The sequence below is a fragment of the Centropristis striata genome, chromosome 3, assembly GCF_030273125.1.
Source record: "Centropristis striata isolate RG_2023a ecotype Rhode Island chromosome 3, C.striata_1.0, whole genome shotgun sequence".
Taxonomy (NCBI): Eukaryota; Metazoa; Chordata; class Actinopteri; order Perciformes; family Serranidae; genus Centropristis; species Centropristis striata.
In genome coordinates, this window is record NC_081519.1 from 3,052,190 (window position 1) to 3,074,059 (window position 21,870).

The 21,870-nt window shown below is 36.6% G+C and overlaps 1 protein-coding gene across 1 annotated transcript in view; it reads right to left on the reverse strand.

Annotated features, from left to right (window-relative positions):
* grip2b (glutamate receptor interacting protein 2b) overlaps positions 1 to 21,870 on the reverse strand; it is a 494,738-nt gene that overhangs the window by 66,273 nt on the left and 406,595 nt on the right. The window contains 4 exon segments of the mRNA XM_059329756.1: positions 6,655 to 6,730; positions 10,364 to 10,450; positions 11,965 to 12,110; positions 13,611 to 13,746. Coding sequence (XP_059185739.1) covers positions 6,655 to 6,730; positions 10,364 to 10,450; positions 11,965 to 12,110; positions 13,611 to 13,746 — 445 coding nt within the window.

Genomic DNA, 21,870 nt, shown 5'->3' on the forward strand with positions numbered 1-21,870 from the left:
CTCACTCTTCTTTCTTCAGTCCTGAGTTTCCCCACATCGTTTTCCTTTTCAAATCTCTTATTTCTTCATCTCTCTTCCCTGCTGTCCTACTTGGTCCAAGCCTCTTTCTACTCCGACACCCACTAGTCTCCGTCTTTCTGATCTCATCCTCCTCTTCTCTCTGCTCTCATCTGTCTGAGACTTACAGTAGTCATCTCTCCTCAAGTTCACATGGAGGACAGACGCAGTGGAAACATCACTAAGATGACAGAATGTACTGCTCGGCTTCACACTACAGAATATCAAGATTTAACATCACGCCATGTGATCTGGTTTCATTTAAATTATAGTAATTGGTTGACAAAAACACTTCCACGGACTAGATGCTTAACGCTCTGCAGTAAAAAAGACACAAAATGACAAAAAAAGACACAAAATGACCAAAAAAAGACACAAATGACTAAAAAACAAACACAAAATGACTAAAACAAGACACAAAATGATCAAAAACGACACAAAATGACAAAAAAGACACAAAATGACCAAAAAAGACACAAAATGACTAAAAAAAGACATAAAATGACCAAAAAAGACACAAAATGACTAAAAAAAGACACAAAATGACTAAAAAAGACACAAAATTACAAAAAAAAGACAAAACTTCCAAAAAAAAGTTGGAATGACTTAAAAAGATAAATGCAAATTGTTACAACATTTTTTTTAAGTTGAGCCAGTGTAATTTTTTTAGAGTGTATGAATTGCCTATAAATAAGAATGTTAAAAAAAAAAGACACAAAACGACCAAAAAAGACACAAAATTACCAGAAAAGACACAAAATGAAAGAAAATGACCAAAAAAGACACAAAATGACCAAAAAAGACACAAAAAGACATGAAAAGGATTAAAAAATGGACAAAATAGCCCAAGACTCCCTAGAGTAAACATCACACCATGTGGTCTGGCTTCATTTAAATTATGGTAATTTTCAAAATAAAGGCCCTGGTTGACAAAAAAACATCCACGGACTAGATGCTTAATATTCTAAAGGCACTCAACGGCACATTTCAGGCCATTATTTATTTCCCCATAAATGGATATGCAGCATTTTGACTTTATTTTACCATACTAAAGGCTGCATTAGCTGCATAGCTGATAGATGCTTTCTGCATGATGTGAGTGTGAGTAACACAGAGCTGTCATCATCGCAGCCACAAGTTGTAAAGTATGAAGCCAGAAAGCCCCGAAGCTTTTTAACAAACATGATGCAACCTAAGCTCAGACCAAAAAGACTTTATTAAGGCCAGAATTAATCTGCCTTTGGATCTCTGTGGCAGGTGGCAGAGCAACAACGCTGTTTTTTATCCTCAATAAAAAAAAGCTGGAGGCTAAACTCTGATTTAACATGTTGAATATTTGGTTCTGAGGGACGAAAAATAAAAATCTGATGCCTGTTTGATCAGTATTTTAACCCTTAATAGGACACTCATTGAAATACTAAATTATAAATCTCAACCCTAGAGAATATTGGAGGATATTACATACAGCCAGAATGTGTAAAAAAGAAAAAACATACAGACCCGGAGGAGGGGGGGCCATACTTTGAGAAAAAAGTTGCAAATTTATGACCAAAAAATCTCAAATTAACGGTAAAAAAAGTTACGAATTTACAATAACAAAATCTCAAATTTGTGACCAAAAAATCTCAAATTAACAGTAAAAAAGTTACAAATTTATGATAACAAAATCTCAAATTTGTGACCAAAAAATCTCAAATCAATGGTAAAAAAGTTAGAAATTTATGATAACAAAATCTCAAATTTGTGACAAAAAATCTCAAATTACCGATAAAAAAGTTAGAAATTTATGATGACAAAATCTCAAATTTGTGACAAAAAAATCTCAAATTACCGATAAAAAAGTTAGAAATTTATGATGACAAAATCTCAAATTTGTGACAAAAAAATCTCAAATTTGCCACTTTAATCTAGTAAATGTAATTATTTTTATTCATACTTGGCCCTAATATGCCGTCATAGTCAAGTTCTGTCACTGAAGAATAACTCTGTTTGTACGACTGTTTCTTGCAGATTTTTTTTCTAAACCATGGGTCTCAAACTCGCGGCCCTGGTGACGATATTTTGTGGCCCCCACCTTGATATGAAAGTTTAATGTGAGTTTTATATGAATGGCACTTTACCTTGTTGTGTGTGGAAGGTCCCTTTAATTACTTTATTGGTAATTTTGTGTCTTTTTTGTAATTTTGTGGTTTTTTTTTGGTAATTCTGTGTCTTTTTGTAAAATAATTGTGTCTTTATAAAATAATTTTGTGTCTTTTTCTTTTCTTTTTTTTTTTTTTTTTTATAAATTTTGTGTCTTTTTTCGTAATTCTGTGTATTTTTTTTGTCATTTTGTGTCTTTTTTAAGTAATTTAGTTTTTTTTTCAGTCATTTTGTGTCTTTTTTTAGTAATTTTATTTCTTTTTTGGTCATTTTGTGTCTTTTTTATAAGTAATTTTATGTCTTTTTTGGTTATTCTGTGTCTTTTTTTTGTCATTTTGTGTATTTTTTTGGTCTTTTTTGTGTCTTTTTGTTGTACAATGTACAAAAAATGTACAAAAGAGATCAATTAAAGCTGCAAGCAGCGATGAACGGGCCCGAGCAGAGTAGACTTCCGCTTAAAAGTTATAAGTTGTTATTTGAAACTAAAGTCTTAAGGACTTCACTGACATTTAGCCTGTTTTAAGACCTGCAGGCTCTCCGTCTTCTCTTCTGTGCGTACGATGATGCAGTTAAAGCAGTTTCTTTGTGATCCTGCATGAAACAGCGAGGCTCTAACACTTTGGGAGTTGCCGCTTTAATTCCCACTGGGTAATGCTAAAAATGTAGGCACTCCTGGGACTGTATGGTGCTGTGGATTAAGTTTTCTCCAATTGGCATATAAATGGGATATAAAGCAGCATGAATATCTCATTCGTTTCCCCTCGACTGACCCACATTTTCAAGATGATTTTCTTTAGAATGGTGTTAGATGAGCTTCTGGGCAAAATAACTCAATAGTATTTGAGAATTTAATCTCGGTCGCTGTGTGTGAACCTGTGCAGGACGGACTGGAAGGAATGAATAATGCAAAATGCAAAACCAATAGTTGTATTTGATCTGCAATCAATTTTGAAAATATATATTATCACACAATGAAAGAGTCCTTTCACCAGCCCTAAAAATGTGTCAAAGATTTCCTACAAAGGCTCCTTCTCTTATTCTATAAAAAATGTTATATAACTGCTTGGTTCCATGCAGTTATTCTGCACATGTCCTAATTCATTGCTGCATGCAATTCTTTTGCTACTAGAATAAAAATAGCATCTGCCACTTCTAAACTCCAGCATCAACCGACTGAAAAAAAAAAGGTGTGTCTAAAAACCAGATAAAAACACTAAATCTGAGGGAAATGATCTTGCTGCATGGACAGATAATTTACCTTGACAAGATTTCTTAAATTAAGATGATTAAATCTAGAAATAACCATGTTGAATGCTTAAAATAAGAATTTTTTAAATGTGTCTTTTTTGGGTGTTTTTTTTGTCTTTTTTGGTCATTTTGTGTCTTTTTTTGGTATTTTTTGTGTCTTTTTCTGTGTATTTTTTTTGCCTTTTTTCGTCTTTTTTGTGTCTTTTTTAGTCTTTTTCGTGTCTTTTTGTGTCTTTTTTTGGTCATTTTGTGTCTTTTTTGGTCTTTTTTGTGTCTTTTTGTGTCTTTTTGGGGGGTTTTGTGTCATTTTTTTGGTCTGTGTCTTTTTTGTCTTTTTTTGTGTCTTTTTTCATAATTTTGTGTCTTTTTCTGTGTATTTTTTTGTACTTTTTTGTGTCTTTTTTTGGTATTTTTTCGTCTTTTTTTGTGTCTTTTTTGGTCTTTCTTGTGTCTTTTTTGGTCATTTTGTGTATTTATTTGGTCATTTTGTGTATTTATTTGGTCATTTTGTGTCTTTTTGGGGGTTTTGTGTCTTTTTTTGGTCAAAAAAAGTACAAAAGAGATAAATTAAAGCTGCCAGCAGTGATGAACTGGCCCGAGCAGAGTGACCTGATGATTATTAGTTTCTTACTAAGATAAAAATGTTATATAACTGTTTAGTTCCATGCAGTTATTCTGCACATGTCCTAATTCATTGCTGCATGCAATTCTTTTGCTACTAGAATAAAAATAGCATCTGCCACTTCTAAACTCCAGCATCAAGCGACTGAAGCTGCTGAGTGATCAGAGAAGGTTACACTTTGTTTTTCTACACTGCTAGACAGGAGTGTGACGATACTCTCAGCTCACGAGACCAGACACGATATTAGGTTCACGAGAACAAGACGAGATTTTAAGAAAACTGCTATGACTGGACCAACAGACTTTCATTTAACCGAGTTGCATTTTGAAATGTTTTATTATAACTCTTTACATGCATGATGTAAGCATGAGCTCTTAATAAACTTCTTCTTCCACAAATTGAAACTGAAACTTCAGTGCAAATTCAGTGCATAAACACACCTTATATCAGGGGTCTCAAACTGAAATTACCTGTGGGCCACTGGAGGCAGTATCAAAATGACCAAAAAAGACACAAAATTATTAAAAAAAGACACAAAATTACCCCAAAAAAAGACACAAAATTACCAAAAAAGACACAAAATTATTTAAAAAAAAACACAAAATTACTAAAAAAAGAAACAAAATAACCAAAACAGACACAAATTATTTAAAAAAGACACAAAATTACCAAAAAAAGACACAAAATTACCAAAGAAAGACACACAATTATTAAAAAAAGACACAAAATTACCAAAAAAAGACACACAATTATTAAAAAAAGACACAAAATTACTAAAAAAAGAAACAAAATTACCAAAACAGACACAAAATTATTTAAAAAAGACACAAAATTACCAAAAAAAGACACAAAATTATTTAAAAAAGACACAAAATCACCAAAAAAGACACAAAATTATTTTAAAAAAAGAGACAAAAATTACCAAAAAAAAAGTAAATAAAGGGACCTTCCACACACAACACGGTAAAGTTCCATTCATATAAAACTCACATTAAACTTTCATATCAAGGTGGGGGCCACAAAATATCGTCACAAGGGCCACAACTGGCCCACAGGCTGCGAGTTTGAGACTCCATGCCTTATATGCATGCAATCAGAAAATGTAAAAAAGTAATTTTTCTTCCCAGGAGGATTCTGAACTGGCTAAATGTGAAACAAGATGTGCAGACGTTGAATCAGTGCTGGTCACTGTTGCATCAGTTAAACAGTGGCAGAGCTGACATTTATATGGAAATGTCATGGATTATTACTTAAACATGAAGACTGAGACAGACACATGATGACAACATTAAAAGGATACGAGGTGATTCATGCTGCTGCAGCTATGAGTAACACATAACTGTCAACATACCAGTGACGCTGACAGGAAATGACACCGTTATCCTTCGGCTTTATTCACATGAAGGAGCAGACAAATCTCCTGACTGGAACTGGCCGAGCGGCGCCCATCTTAGTTTAAACTCGTCTGGCTTTTATTTTTTCCTCGACAACACTTCGTTGCCCTTTTCACCCCGAAAAAGACGTGCATATGTTTGCTCGTATATATCTAGACTGCAAAAAAGGTGTTTAGTCTAAAAACCAGATAAAAACACTAAATCTGAGGGAAATGATCTTGCTGCATGGACAGATAATTTACCTTGACAAGATTTATTAAATTAAGATTATTAAATCTAGAAATAAGCATGTTGAACGCTTAAAATAAGGAATTAACTCTTAAAACAAGATAAATTAAAGCTGCAAGCAGCGATAAACTGGCCCGAACAGAGTGACCTGATGATTATTTGTTTCTTACCAAGATAAAAATAAATTTGTGTCTTTTTTGGTGTTTTTTGTCTTTTTATGTCTTTTTTGGTCATTTTACGTCTTTTTGGGTCTTTGTTTGGTCATTTTTTGTCTTTTTTTTTGTCTTTTTTTTAAATCTTTTCTTGTGTCCTTTTTCCAACTTTTTTTTCGTCTTTTTTGTGTCTTTTTGTGTCTTTTTTGGGTCAAAAAATGTACAAAAGAGATAAATTAAAGCTGCAAGCAGAATTATTTGTTTCTTACCAAGATAAAAAAAATGTTGTGTATTTTTTTTGGTGTTTCTTTTTGTCTTTTTGTGTCATTTTTTGTGATTTTACATCTTTTGTGTCCTTTTTTTTGGTGTTTTGTCATGTCATTTTACGTCTTTTTGTGTGTCTTTTTTGTGTCTTTTTTTTTGTGTCTTTTTTTGTGTCAAAAAATGTACAAAAGAGATAAATTAAAGCTGCCAGCAGCGATGAACTGGCCCGAGCAGAGTGACCTGACAATGATTTGTTTCTTACCAAGATAAAAAAAAAACTTTAGATTTACAAGTGTTAGATAATTTATCTTGTTTTAAGAGTTAATTTCTTATTTTAAGCATTCAACATGCTTATTTCTAGATTTAATAATCTTAATTTAAGAAATCTTGTCAAGGTAAATTATCTGTCCATGCAGCAAGATCATTTCCCTCAGATTTACTGTTTTATCTGGTTTTTAGACTAAACACCATTTTTGCAGTGTATATTGTGTTTTGCATGTGGCGTGTGGTTGCATATTTGTTTGTAGTTGCATGCGGTCAGCGCTACCTGTCTGCAGGACCTCCTGGCCTGACGTAAGTGACCACTAGGGGGCGTGACTTGTGCCAGTCCTCATGGGTCCCACCTGCAGGAGGAGCACACAGTAAAGGTAAAGGTGATTGCACTAAACACTGGACTCTTACAGCTAGGTTACCTGTTTCAGGAATAAACATAAACACAAGTAGATTTTCACAATAACAGTGAAAATAACCAAACAAAGAGAATCTATTAAAATCTTATTTTGCTTTAGAAATAGTCAGCAGGAATTTAGAGTATATACTGTTTGTACTTAATGTGATTCAACAGTTAAACTGCTGGAGCATTCCTTATTTAACCCTTTGATGCACAACATGGGTCTAAAGTGACCCGACAGAGTTTTTATGTTCTATATCTTTGCAATAAATTATTTTCATCATTCAGTATTTCAGGTTTATATCCTAATTTTATATTTCCCTTTATTGTTTTTTTTTTTAACAAAATCCCCTTTTGTGTCACTACTCTTTTAATGCACAACATGGGTCAAAAATGACCCATATCCATTTTTTAGCTAAGTAGTTTGCTAAGCTAAATACTTAGCTAACTTCTTGGCTAAGTATTTAGCTAAGTAGCTTGCTAAGCTAACTACTTAGCTAACTTCTTGGCTAAGTATTTAGCTAAGTAGCTTGCTAAGCTAACTACTTAGCTAACTTCTTGGCTAAGTATTTAGCTAAGTAGCTTGCTAAGCTAACTACTTAGCTAACTTCTTGGCTAAGTATTTAGCTAAGTAGCTTGCTAAGCTAACTACTTAGCTAACTTCTTGGCTAAGTATTTAGCTAAGTAGCTTGCTAAGCTAACTACTTAGCTAACTTCTTGGCTAAGTATTTAGCTAAGTAGCTTGCTAAGCTAACTACTTAGCTAACTTCTTGGCTAAGTATTTAGCTAAGTAGCTTGCTAAGCTAACTACTTAGCTAACTTCTTGGCTAAGTATTTAGCTAAGTAGCTTGCTAAGCTAACTACTTAGCTAACTTCTTGGCTAAGTATTTAGCTTAGTAGCTTGCTAAGCTAACTACTTAGCTAACTCCTTGGCTAAGTATTTAGCTAAGTAGCTTGCTAAGCTAACTACTTAGCTAACTTCTTGGCTAAGTATTTAGCTAAGTAGCTTGCTAAGCTAACTACTTAGCTAACTTCTTGGCTAAGTAGTTAGCTTAGCAAGCTACTTTATCAAGTAGTTAGCTGTGTGATAATACAAAACCTTTTTTTCTCCTTAAAGTATGAGAAGCAAAATGGAAATAATGATCTGTTGTTATCAAAAACAAGATATTTAAAGAATACTTGGAATATTCAATCATAAAATAAGTTGATATCAAAAGATAGAGCACAGAAACACACAGCAGCATTAAATAACATAGGGAATGAATGAGACCCATGTTATGCATCAAAGGGTTAAGTGTGTCAGTCTGTGGCCTAGAGGTTAGAGAACCAGGCTTGTATCTGGGGGGTTGCTGGTTTGGATCCCAGGACTGACAGGTCAAGTAACAGGTTACATTATTATCATTGCTCCCCAGGTGCAGTAATGTGCTGCCAGCTGCTCCTAGCATGATGTGGGCTCACTGGTGTGTAAAGGATGGTTGAAAATGTCCACAGAACAATTTAATCCTTATATAACATGACTGAGATCAGAAAAAGAGACTGCATTTTCATGTTTCTCACTTTTACAACCATTAACCAGCGTCCCTAGGCTAAAACATTCCCTCCAACTTCACAAAGTTGGGGGGCCATTCTTCATCATGCTTGGACATCGCTTGTGGCGTCTCACAGGGGTCAGTATTAGGTCCAAAACTATTCATACTTTACATAAATGACATATGTTTATGGACATATGTTTTCATAAATGATAAATTATTTATGTATTTGTTCATTTAATCTATTTATTTTCAATTTTTTTTGTAAATATGTATGTTTAGGAAAAAAAATGTGTTAATTGAGCAGTGGAGAAGGGGTAGGTTTAAATAAGCATATGCTTCATCCTGCTCCTTTGCGGACATGTTGCGTTCACATGATAGCTTTTGTTTTGACTATTGCTATTTTCTGTTTTGATTATTCTCATTGGATTTGTTTCTTTTTGTGGTGTTACTCGCACATGTTCGAAATAAAAAAAGCTGAACTGAACTGAACTGAACTGAACTGAATCACAGTAACATACTGTAAAGTAAATAACAGGGAACTGTAAAATTAACAGTAGAATGCTGGTAACCCTGCTGCCAGTATTTTACTGTTAATTTACAAGACAATTGTGAATTCATAATGTAGAAAAACTAGTAGTACTATAAAAGTCTTTTCATACTGTGCCAACATGTCAGCATGGTGCCATGTCAATCACAGTCACTCATGTAGTTCTCTAAAGCAGTGGTTCCCAACCTTTTTCTTGAGGTAACCCATTGTCCATTGCTTCTATGAAGCCGAACTCAATTTGACTTTCATGGTACCCTCTCTTTTTATTTTTGAGATATTCAGCATTTTCGTCTCCCTGACGCTTCGCCATTTTTCCATTAGCTCTGTGTTTCTGTTGTTAGGTGAGGTTACCGCTAGGTGAGGTTACCGCTTGGTGAGGTTACCACTAGGTGAGGTTACCACTAGGTGAGGTTACCATGAGGTGAGGTTACCATGAGGTGAGGTTACCGATAGGTGAGGTTACTGCTGGGTGAGGTTACAGCTAGGTGAGGTTACCTCTAGGTGAGGTTACCACGAGGTGAGGTTACCACTAGGTGAGGTTACCGCTAGGCGAGGTTACCGCTAGGTGAGGTTACCACTAGGTGAGGTTACCACTAGGTGAGGTTACCGCTAGGTGAGGTTACCACTAGGTGAGGTTACCGCTAGGTGAGGTTACTGCTGGGTGAGGTTACAGCTAGGTGAGGTTACCGCTAGGTGAGGTTACCACTAGGTGAGGTTACTGCTAGGTGAGGTTACCGCTAGGTGAGGTTACAGCTAGGTGAGGTTACCGCTAGGTGAGGTTACAGCTAGGTGAGGTTACTGCTAGGTGAGGTTACCGCTAGGTGAGGTTACCGCTAGGTGAGGTTACAGCTAGGTGAGGTTACCGCTAGGTGAGGTTACAGCTAGGTGAGGTTACTGCTAGGTGAGGTTACCATGAGGTGAGGTTACCGCTAGGTGAGGTTACCGCTAGGTGAGGTTACCGCTAGGTGAGGTTACCATGAGGTGAGGTTACCGCTAGGTGAGGTTACCGCTAGGTGAGGTTACCGCTAGGCGAGGTTACCGCTAGGTGAGGTTACCGCTAGGTGAGGTTACCGCTAGGTGAGGTTACCGCTAGGCGAGGTTACCGCTAGGTGAGGTTACCGCTAGGCGAGGTTACCGCTAGGCGAGGTTACCGCTAGGCGAGGTTACCTCTAGGTGAGGTTACCGCTAGGTGAGGTTACCTGTGTATACTGCAGGAGGGATGTTACACATGTCCTTATTCTCGTGATATAGCCTTTATTTTTATTCTTTTCTATAGTGATTTTTCCATTTAAATAAATGAATAAACGTTTAATGTAGCCCTTATTTAGTTGTTTTTGTCCCACTAATGAATTAAATGCTGACTCATCTATATTTAACGCATTAGATTTATTACATCCCTTAAAATCGAGAGGGCTTCACGACCCCCCGTGGATCTTTGGCGACCCCCTGGGGGGGTCGGGCCCCCCCTGTTGGGAATCACTAGTTTAAAGAGTCGTTTGGTGGTTACCTCTCATGACGAAACCAAAGCTGCTCCCCTCTTTGTGCAAACAGATGTCGATTGTCTTTGATATAACCCCTGAGGTGCTGTCTGGTGCTTTGAGAAGGGGGAGATATAGGGAGAGAGAGAGAGAGAGAGAGAGAAAGAGAGAGAAAGAGGTAATTTATACGTTTTAATGACAAAAAATGATGCTGCAGCTGTTAAGTATTTCTGCTCTATAATCAGCTGCAATTAAAGTTTTGTTCACTTACAATAAATTTACATCATGATAATGGAGCGTAACGATTAATACAGAAAAAAATATGAATAATTACCCTAATATAATGAGATACAATTACAAGACTATAAGAAACATATACTTTTACTTTGAATTGCTTCAGGGTGCCTACAGTATGATCCCCATTTCTGTTGTTACCGTGGCTACTGATACACTTCTATTATCTTTAAATGCAGGAGAATAGAATAAAATTGCATAAATATGAAAGAACAGTTGGTGTTCCAATCAGATAATGAGCTCGTCAAGCTTTAACTACTACATATGTGCTATTTGTATTACAGTTTTTCACTTTCTCAAATCGTAGCATTGCAGTGTGGATTACCTGCAAAAGCCTGAAACTTGCTTAAAATCCTTAGTTTATCTCTTAAAAGCGACTGAGACGAACTGTAACAGGCATTCTGACTGAAAATGGCACAGCGATATAAGAGAGGAAAGATGCTGGTGTGTCCATGTTGCTGCAGGTTACAATGAGACTGTTTGGAAAATAAATAATAATAATTTTCAGGAGAGGAAACCCTACATAGCAGTTTATATGGAGTTAGATTTGTGCCAAATTGTTCAAACAAAAAATATTAACCAAAATATCAAATAATTAAAAACTTTTTGAATAACTTTTTTTTTTGTTTGTTTGCTGCTGGTTTTGCTTTTGCGATTCTGTCTTTGTGTTTGCAGCCTTTTTGCTTGCGGTTCTGGCACAAATTTCACGTGTGGGCGGGTTTCTCTGGGTGCATTCCTATTGGCTAATGTGTATTTACTGTGTAGGCAACTCTAGCTCAAGAGTTTTATTAACTTTTGACCCGTTCATCCATTTTTCACAAACGAGGTATCACTGGAACCCTTCTGGGGCCAATCCCAGCTCAATGCATCCTCAATGGTGGTTTTCGGCCATATTGGATTTTCCACCATCTTTGATTTGATCAAAAACCTTTAAAAGGCCTCTCATATCACAAATTTTGTCTAATCTTCTCTAAACTTATCAGGAAGTTATTACATTATCAGGTTTTATTACATTTTCAATGGACTCAAGTGCAGATTTTTATTACATTATCAGGGTTATTACATTATCAGGTTCTACAGGCCCTCTTACCATAAGTATTTTTTTTTTGTTATCATGGCTTTAACAATCTCATCGTCACTATGCACATGTAATGTAGGATTTTAAAAATATTTGCATGTAAAAAAAAACCCCAACCCATTCTTACATGTATTCTAGGGTTTTTGCAGAATCAGCCTTCTTTTCTGCTGATAGGCGAAAGTTTTCAAACTGTGCTAATGTCAGAGTCAGCTTTAAAGCCATGTTAATATTTATGTAGGGAGCCAGACTAATCTGTACCTGTAGGGGGCAGCTCATACTCCACCTCCAGCAGAACTCTTTCTCCTACGTTCTTCAGCAGGCTGATGATCTCTTCATGCCGCAGTTTGGTCAGATTGATGCCGTTCACCGACTTGATGTAATCGCCCACATTTAGCTGGTCACTCCTGCACAGAACAGGGGTGAAAACATAGAGAAGTTCATTCAATAAAGAGATAATGTCCAAATTGGGTGCATGCATAACTCTCAGTACACTGTAAAATAATGTCTGTAGATTTTACGGCGAAAAACTGCTAAACCATGACAGTAAAAGAGGCCGTAAAATGATAAATGGGTTAATTCAGTTTCAGTAACACTGAAACACCATAAATGTATATATCAGCCAAAACAGTATTTCTACAGTTTAAAAAAAAATACATTACTCCACTGTAAAATTCACTGGCACCGTGTTTACAACAAAATATACTGTAATATACAAGCATCACTGTAATTTTTGCATTTGTTTTCGTAAAAATACTTTTTCTCACTGTTAAATGTACTAAACACCATATCTGCAGCATTTATAAAGTATTTTCTTGTCAATTATATGGCAAAACAGCGTTTCTTTTGATGGAAAAATGTTTTTTTTTATTTTTTCACAGTATTTGGGGTTTTTTTTACAGTATTTTTAACTTTTAACATTTTTTTTAATACATTACTCCACTGTAAATACTATACACTGGCACCATGTTTGTAGCAACAAATATACTTTAATATACTATATATATGAGCCAAAACAGTATTTTTTTACATTTTTCATTGCAAAGAAAACATACTGTAATATGTAATACTGTGATATTAGTTTTTGTAAAAATACTTTTTCTCACTGTTAAATGTACTAAATTACACAAAAGTTGTAAAGTTCTTGCAACCACACTGCAAAAAAAGAAAAGTTGGGTGAACTCAAAATTTCAAGGCAACAAACTTCGATAAAAATTTAAGTTGGACAATTAAACTAAATATTTATAAATAGTTTTGGTTTTGAGTTTGCTCAACTCTGAATTCAGATATTTGTCAACTCAACTGTAAGTTGTACTAACTTATAATTTTACATTGTAATAACTTTTAATCCTTACTTCTGCTAACTTCTACAATGTGCTGAATTGGCACGATTGTAACGCCGCTATGAAATGTCAGCTAATGTTTCGACCACAACTTTGAGTTAGCATTGATACGCTAATGGCTACTCTTGTAGCTGTAACAAGCAGCGCCGCTAGCATCAGTTAGCTGCTAGCATCAGTTAGCTGCTAGCATTAGTTAGCCGCTAGCATCAGTTAGCTGCTAGCATCAGTTAGCCGCTAGCATCAGTTAGCCGCTAGCTTTCGCTAATGACCGAATTTCCCAACAAAGAAATAAGAGTTATCAGAACTATTGTCCCTTGTTGTGAACCCCAACTTAAAGATATAAGTAACAACAACTCACCAACTTGTTTTTGAGCAGACAACTGGCTTCCTTTGTTGTGCTAACTTACATTATTGCCTTAAATATCAATAATTTATATTTCCAAGTTTTACCAACTTAAATCACTGTTTTAGGCCAAAAATACAAGTTGGCTTTTTTGCATTGCACAACTGTCGTTTTTTTACCTTAAAAAACAACTTCTTTTTTTTACAGTGTACTGCACCCACCTTGCTGCCAGTCCTCCTGGCCGTAGATTCGATACCCGCGGTTTCCCGTCCTTGTCCGTTCCTCCTGAGATGGTGAGGCCCAGCGTGCTGCCTTCCTTCTTCACCAGCTCCACCATGGTCACCCCCCGCAGAGCTTCTAACCAAAAACACACACACACATAAAGACAAATACACACACGCACGCACAAAACAGGGAAAAAGAAGGATGTAGCCACACACACACACACACACAAATGTGCACACAGACATACACACACACACTCCAACACACAAATACAGCAGAGAGGTGGAAAGTGGTTAGTGGCTGCCCTCTGTCCATTCTGATTCCTGGATTAAAGGGACGCTGAGTTACAAGAAAGATAAATCAAAAGGTGTTTGCTGCTGTGTGTCCTTGGCTTAGACATTGATCCCGTCTGCTCGATATACAAGAGTCAGCAGAAATGACTACAATGTAAACGTAAGGATCAGATAAGATAAGCATCAGTTAATGAGAATTAACAAAGCCAATGTGTTTTCTGCACTTGTTACGTTTCTGGCAGCGATGAAAAAAGCCTTGAAAGGTTAAAACAAAGCACAGCAACAGTCATATAACTGTCCAGAGTGAATTATGTAAATGTATGCACCAAAACTGATATTTTATTAAAGAAACAAGACTTTATGAAAAGGCAAAACAACCGATATTGAAATATAGACTACAGGTTATTGACTCAATGGTGCTGTGGAGATTAGTTTTCCCTGTGAGTTCAAATATGCAAATTCTTGTCAAAAAACATTGTACATTGTACATGTTTTGGGTTACTAATGGTGAACACTTCTTAATAGTCATTTATTGCAGACTGGACACCACCATTAAAAACCCTGACTGGCCATTTCAATCAGTTTTCAGTCAGTTAATTCCAATTGCATTGAAATAAAAACCTAAAATTATTAAGGAAGTCTCATATTCAATTTTCCTGGATTGAATACTCCAAACTGCCCTTACTGACATGCAAAACAATACATATATATTTAATGAAAGTAAAAATGTGCAGCAGATTACTAACTATAGGATTGAAGTCAATGACATATGCTCCTAAAATGGACTGCAATCTGGTTATTGGAAATGTAAAGACCATGCTTGTTTAGTAGCAGGTATCATAGTATTTTATTGTTATATACACGCATGCATGTTTCCACGACAACCCAATACCCGGAATGAGCCCCTAATTTATGAGCCGCCGTGAGGGTCTTTTGTTGGGACTTTTTTCGTCCCTGTAGAAGAGCAGGGCCGTTGTTCTCCCCTGAAAAAAGCCTGGTTGCTGATTGGATAGAACACTAAGCAGGATGTGATGTAGTACTCGACGCCACAGCAACACGCGCCATTTGTAAAAGCAGACAAGCAGTGTTGCCAACTTAGCTACTTTGTTGCTATATTTAGCGACTTTTCAGACCCCTTTAGCGACTATTTTTCAAAAAAAGCGACTGGCGACAAATCCAGCGACTTTTTCTGGTGTTATTGGAGACTTTTGGAGACTCGTTCTTACTCTTCTTAACGAGCCACGGGGGCTGGAGGCTCGTTAAGAAGAGTAAGAACGTGTTGAATCGGCACAGTCCTCCTGCAGCAGTCTCTCCCAGCTGCAGAGCCGGAGGGGATGTTAACCCCTTAGCGTCCAGTCTGCAAATTGCAAAGAGGCTAACAGTTAGCTCTGTAGCAGTACAGTGTGTATGTGCTAACAGGCTAACAGTTAGCTCTGTAGCAGTACAGTGTGTATGTGCTGCTGCTGCAGGAGGTGTTCACTTAGCGATCTCTGTCTGTTTACAACAAGCACCGGACACTTTGTTCACAGTTAGTGATGCCGGTTAATTCACCATCACAATGTTTATGATCAGCGGAGACGCTGTGCATAATTAGCCATGCTGCTTTGTTTATGATCAGCTGCTGACTTTGTGCACAGTTAGCGACGGCGGCCACAGTTGCATCTCCCGTGTTTAATCTGTCTCGACGATCTAAAACCATACGTCACCTCCAGAGTCTCTAAATCCCTATGGGGACCTTTTTGTAATGGAGACACACAGAGTGAGCGGACATTAGAGAGGGCGTGGCCTGAGACTTTCCCGGTGGCCACTCTTCCACCTAAAGGAAACACGGCTATTACTGCAACAGGCCACACACTGAGGTGTTGGGACACTATGTCAGTCCATTAAAAACATCTGCAATATCCCAAAAGCTGTCATTTAAACCATTTTACAATTTCATTTGAAAGCATTATTAATAGAATATTTCATGACGTTATTGGGACTAAGATATCTCCTGAAACCAAGGCTAATGACTAACTTTGAAACATCCTGTAACTTGTGTAAAACCACAAGCCTCTTCTGAACCCACTGAGGGGATTCTCTGTGGAACAACTGTAACTGCAGTAACAAGGATCAAGGACCACTCCGACTTATTTCAACAGTACGACAATAAACTATTGTACAGTGTTATATTCCCTCAGCACTTAATTAACTACTGTTAAAACAACGGCATTGCAACAACCAGAAAAAACAAAACAAAAGCATGTACCTCTTTTTTAACAACTATAAACTGCAGCAGCCCAGATATTCTCAGGCTGAGCCAAGGCTGCAGGAGGTAAACAACTTAATGGGTTGGTTTGGGAATGATGCTGCAGAACTGCAGAGTTCAGTTCACCTTGACTCTTCTGCTGTTTTGAAGTTAGGAGTTCCTGACAAAAGACTAGTTTTTCCACTAGTGTGTGCATCAGACACCTCAACGAAACTTAATCAGGCTCGGTCAAAAAATCACCAACCAACCTTTCAAGAAGACACTGAATACCCAACTTATACTTGTCAACAGCTAAACCAAATGCTGTTTTTCTGTTTCTAGGATAGCAGGCTGATACAATCATTTAGCGTACCAGGAAACATGTTTTTATTCCTTTATTATAAATGTCCTTATAGGATACAATGACTAATACAGATGAGAGAGTTTTAGATGCATAAAATTACGTGCATTTGTCAGATTTTGCACAGCTCCTTTAGTTAAAATGGAGGTTCAAATTCAAGTTAAAAAGTCAATTCAGAATATTGAATTAAGTTAGAATAAGGCTGTTTCCACTACGACAAATCCAGCAACTTTTTCTGGTGTTATTGGAGACTTTTGGAGACTCGTTCTTACTCTTCTTAACGAGCTGCGGGGGCCGGAGGCTCGTTAAGAAGAGTAAGAACGAGTCGAAGCTGCACAGTCCTCCTGCAGCAGTCTCTCCCAGCTGCATTCACAGAGCCGGAGGGGATGTTAACCCCTTAGCGTCCAATCTGCAAATTGCTAACAGGCTAACAGTTAGCTCTGTAGCAGTACAGTGTGTATGTGCTAACAGGCTAACAGTGAGCTCTGTAGCAGTACAGTGTGTATGTGCTAACAGGCTAACAGTTAGCTCTGTAGCAGTACAGTGTGTATGTGCTGCTGCTGCAGGAGGTGTTCACTTAGTGAGCTCTGTTTGTTTACAACAAGCACCGGACACTCTGTGCACAGTTAGTGATGCTGGTTAATTCACCATCACTATGTTTATGATCAGCGGAGATGCTGTGCATAATTAGCCATGCTGGTTTGTTTATGATCAGCTGCTGACGCGATGGCGGCCACAGTTGCGTCTCCGTGTTTAATCCGTCGTGTATGTGATCACCGTCGAAACTGTCGCTAAGCGATTACGGCATGATCTAAAACCAGACGTCACCTCCAGAGTCTCTAAATCCCGCTGGGGACCTTTTTGTAATGGAGACATGCAGAGTGAGCGGACATTTGAGAGGGCTTGGCCTGAGACTTTCCCGGTGGACACTCTTCCCCCTAAAGGAAACACGGAAATTGTATGTTTTAACTTAAGTAAGGTAAATAGCAGAATTATATTCCTACAACCTAACATGCATGTTGTGGTTGGGATTTGGGTTTTATTAACGTTACAAACAACATGTGGATTGTGGTTGTGGTAAGGTTTAACCTGAAACAGACATTTCTTTAACCCATTTCGGCGCAGCAGAAACAAGTTGTGAGCAGAGACACATCAGCTTCATTTGGAGTCACGTTGCTGGATATCTGATGAATTTATGTCCAGAATTTACTCAGTTTTACATGTTTATGAAGTGTATTATGCTTATGTTGCTGAGGTTTTTTTTCATTGTTTTTTCCTCCTATCCTCCCCTCACACTGTTAAACCCAACTTGTTGTTTCAACTTAAATATTTGAGTGTCGATGCTGCAAAATAATTTTATGTCAAGACAACAAAGAAAATGGAGTTAACTCAAATGAATCTTGCTATTTGACTCAATATTTTAGGTTAAAATGACTTATTGCACAAATCTCTCTTGTATTGAAAATGAATAATTAGATATAATAAAAACAAGCAACATTGGATTTTACAGTGCACGTTGTGCTGTATTTCTTTTCTTCATCTCTGTCTTCCTGTCCTGTTCATCTCTGTGATATTGTATGTGTGTTTTATACGTTTTGGACGGGTTGATGGCAAATCTCATTGTACTTGTTACCCTGTGCAAAGACAATAAAGGCTTCTGATTCTGATTCTGCTATATGTTCATTATGTTCACCAGCTCGTCTCTGATTGTGTCTGTCTGCTGTTTGGTCCTGATCAGGTGGATCGTGGGTTTTAAAAGCTTTTTCCACTGAGAAAGCAGCTGCCTGGTGCAGCTAAAACAACAGTATGAATGTGTGTGTGAATCAGTGTGTGTTGGACAGCTTAACAATGAGCTGAAACTCACTATGAAGCTTCATAAAGCTGATGGGAGCTGCAGGTTTGGATGATAAATCTCTGCAGGTTTATCACTAAGAGCATCTACTTTCACACTGTCACATTGTTTTAACATTGTCATTTGATATGTTGTTTGTGTAACATTTTGGTTATAGCTGCTTTAAAGATTAAATTTACTTTTAATGTGTGTCTCAAAATGAAATATCATCTAAGAAATAGAAGATAGCAATAGAGCAAATAACCACAGTAAATGTAAGTAAGTAAGTAAAGTTTATTTATATAGCACTTGTGTGTGCAGTGATATTTGTGAGTGAAACTAGGGCTGGGTGATATATTGATATAAAAAATATTAATAAACAATATATTTTTAAATGTGATATGGAATTAGACCATGTTGCATATATCAATATAGTATATACAACTTTTTTTCTTTCTTTCTTTATATATGAATGATGACCTTACTAGGGTTTGGCATATTTAGTTATTTTGTAATGTTTGTTATTCTTTTCTTATATAAATATATTTATTTCAGAAAAAGATTGGCCTATTTTATTTCATAGGTTATTTTTATTTAAGACATTTTTTTATTGAAATTTGCACTTTATGGAGCTTTGATTTTAAAAAAAAAGAAAAGAAAAAGAAAGAAAATACTCCTGTTAAGGTACTTAAATAAAAGGTTTCAATAAAACTACTTGAGACATATTATATTTTTTTTCACTTTGACTGAACATTTGCTCTCACTTTGAGATAAAAATATCAGGATATATATTGTACAGTATATCCATATTCAGCCTAAATATATCAGGCTCTACATATACCTTATATCGGGCTCTAAGTAAAACCTAAAATATTTAAATTTGCTAACTGCAAATGTATCACAAGCAGTGGCGGACTCAGACTGTTAGAAGGGCGAAAAAATAAAAAGGGCACATTCTGCACAACAAGGACCCCACCAGCACGCCAAAAGCTCTGATGCATCATGTATGAATGAATATTAGCATTAAGTTAAAAGGAGATCCAGATCAAAGTAATTAATGATATGGTTCTGACAGTTAAAAGTATCGAAGCAAACCATCTAGGGGGGTCCGGGGGCATGCCCCCCTGGGAGAAAATCTTTACATTTTTAAGTAAAATGCATCTATTTTGTGCACTTTGAGAGCTAAATGAGAGCAAACACCTCACATAACATTATTCACAGTCGGGTGATACCGTATTATAGAATCTCTACACTGTAAAAAAAAAGATTATTTGACTCAACTTAACTAAGTCAAGTCATCTTGTTGCTTTGACTGAGTTAATTTGAGTCAATTTATAGTGTCAAGTTTATTACACTACAAAATATGAGTTGATGCAACATGTAGTCTGTTGACTGAACTTCCTTTATCAAGTTAGTTGGACTACAAAATAGTATTTGAGCTAACTGTAAGAGATGTTGGTTGAATGTATTTTATCAAGTTCCTACAAAAGTGAATCAAGTTGGCTCAACATGAAATACATAATTGATACAACAAGCAGTTTGTCGACTCTACTTTCTTTATCAAGTTATGTGGACTTGAAAACATTACTTATGATAACTTAAAAAAGATGTTGGTTGAACTTATTTTATCAAGTTAGCGCAACATATATATTTTTTCTCAACCTCTATTGCCAAGTTACTTGAGTTTAAGCAAACTAATATTTACAAAGAATCTACATGATAATTAGCCAGTCAAACTATGACTATATATATATATATGACTAAACTATGTCTCTAAAGGGCACATCATCATAATTTATTGTATAAAGGGACACCCTAGAGGGCAATCAATAAGTTTTTTCATGTGTAAAGGGCAGCCAATAAGGAACTTTCTCTCATTTTCACCACTCTAGAGGGAACTTTCGCGCACTTTTTCAACCACGGAGGCACCAAACAGGAAAAAGGGCACTAGAAGGGCTCTCATTAAGGCACGTTATAGAATTTTCTTGCTCTAGAGGGCACATCATCATACTTTATTGTATGAGGGGCACCCTAGAGGGCACCAAATCATTTTTTGCACGTGTAAAGGGCAGCCAATAAGGCACTTCCTCTTGTTTTAACCGCTCTAGAGGCACTTTAGCACGCTTTTTCAACCGTGGAGGCGTGAGTCCGCCACTGATCACAAGATCATGTGAGAATAGCGAGATCACCATCTGATGCATCAGACTAGAAATGAGGATTAAAAAATAGAAAGGCACTGATGTTAAAGGTAGAATAAAACCTGTGATCTGTGCTGACGGACAGCTTTCTCTGCATGTCACTATTTGTATCATTATCATTTACACACAAACACACAAACACACAATCACACAATCACACAGGCTCCAGGAACTGAGTAATGCAGATAAATCGCAGCCTCTCATATGGGCTCTATGGCTTCCCTTCACACACACACACACACACACACACACACACACACACACACACACAGGTGAGATGAATCTTTGGTGTGATGGATGGCTAGATTAGGTAAATCCTTCAGGCGACACTGAGGATCAGTGAGGTGCTTCACACTGCAGTTATCTCTGGTGGGTGTTACAACACACACACACACACACACACACACACACACACACACACACTTCATCTGCAGAAAAGCACTGATTCATTCATTAGTCCTTCCTATTTGCATAAAAGCACCAACGCTTTTACAAATGTAGTTTGAATGTTTCTGAACTGAATCCATCACTAAATGAGTTTTTTTTTTTTTTTTTCTCCACTGATGTGACTGACCGTGTTGGGATTCATAAAGTTTTATCTCCCATTTCATTTTGAAGCTGTGGGAATACAGAATACACATAGGGAGATTTATACACCACACAGACATAAACTCATAAAATGATTTCTATTATCTAACAGGAGAACTGAAGAAATGTGTTTTACATTTAATGATTCTCAGGCAAATGGGAAAGTAGAAATAATATCTGTCTGACAAACACCAGCACACATTAAGGTGCATGCAAATAAAGCCGTACAGGAATAATGAAACAGATAAGGTCAATAATGTGGCTATAGAAATGTGGTTGAGAGCTGGGAAATGTATTACACTTGGAGAAAATCAGGTACATCATATCTGCTAAAGAGGATATCTTTTTTTAAAATCTGGCAAACTTTTCTCGATTTAATGTCTAAAAAAGGAATTAGTGCTTTTCTGTTGCTGTGGCATTTATTTTATACCTATGTCCTGTTTGTCTCATATCAAAAACGGTAAAATAATTGTATTTGAGTGTATGAGCATAAGAGATAATGATCCAATGACAACTAGACTGGAAAAGAAACTATAAGGAGTCTTGATTTAACAGGTTTAACAGCTTTAAGTCTGAACTTAAAATTATTAAGGGATGAAGATAATTTAACTACATGAATATGATAATTCCTGCTGTATGGAGCCTCTGTAAGCAAAAGAAAACTGAGTCTGTGTAGTGCGTGAGAAATAAATAACTAGAATTAAGCAAATACATGCTTAAAACAAGTCAAATTATCTGCCAGTGCAGGAAGTAAATAT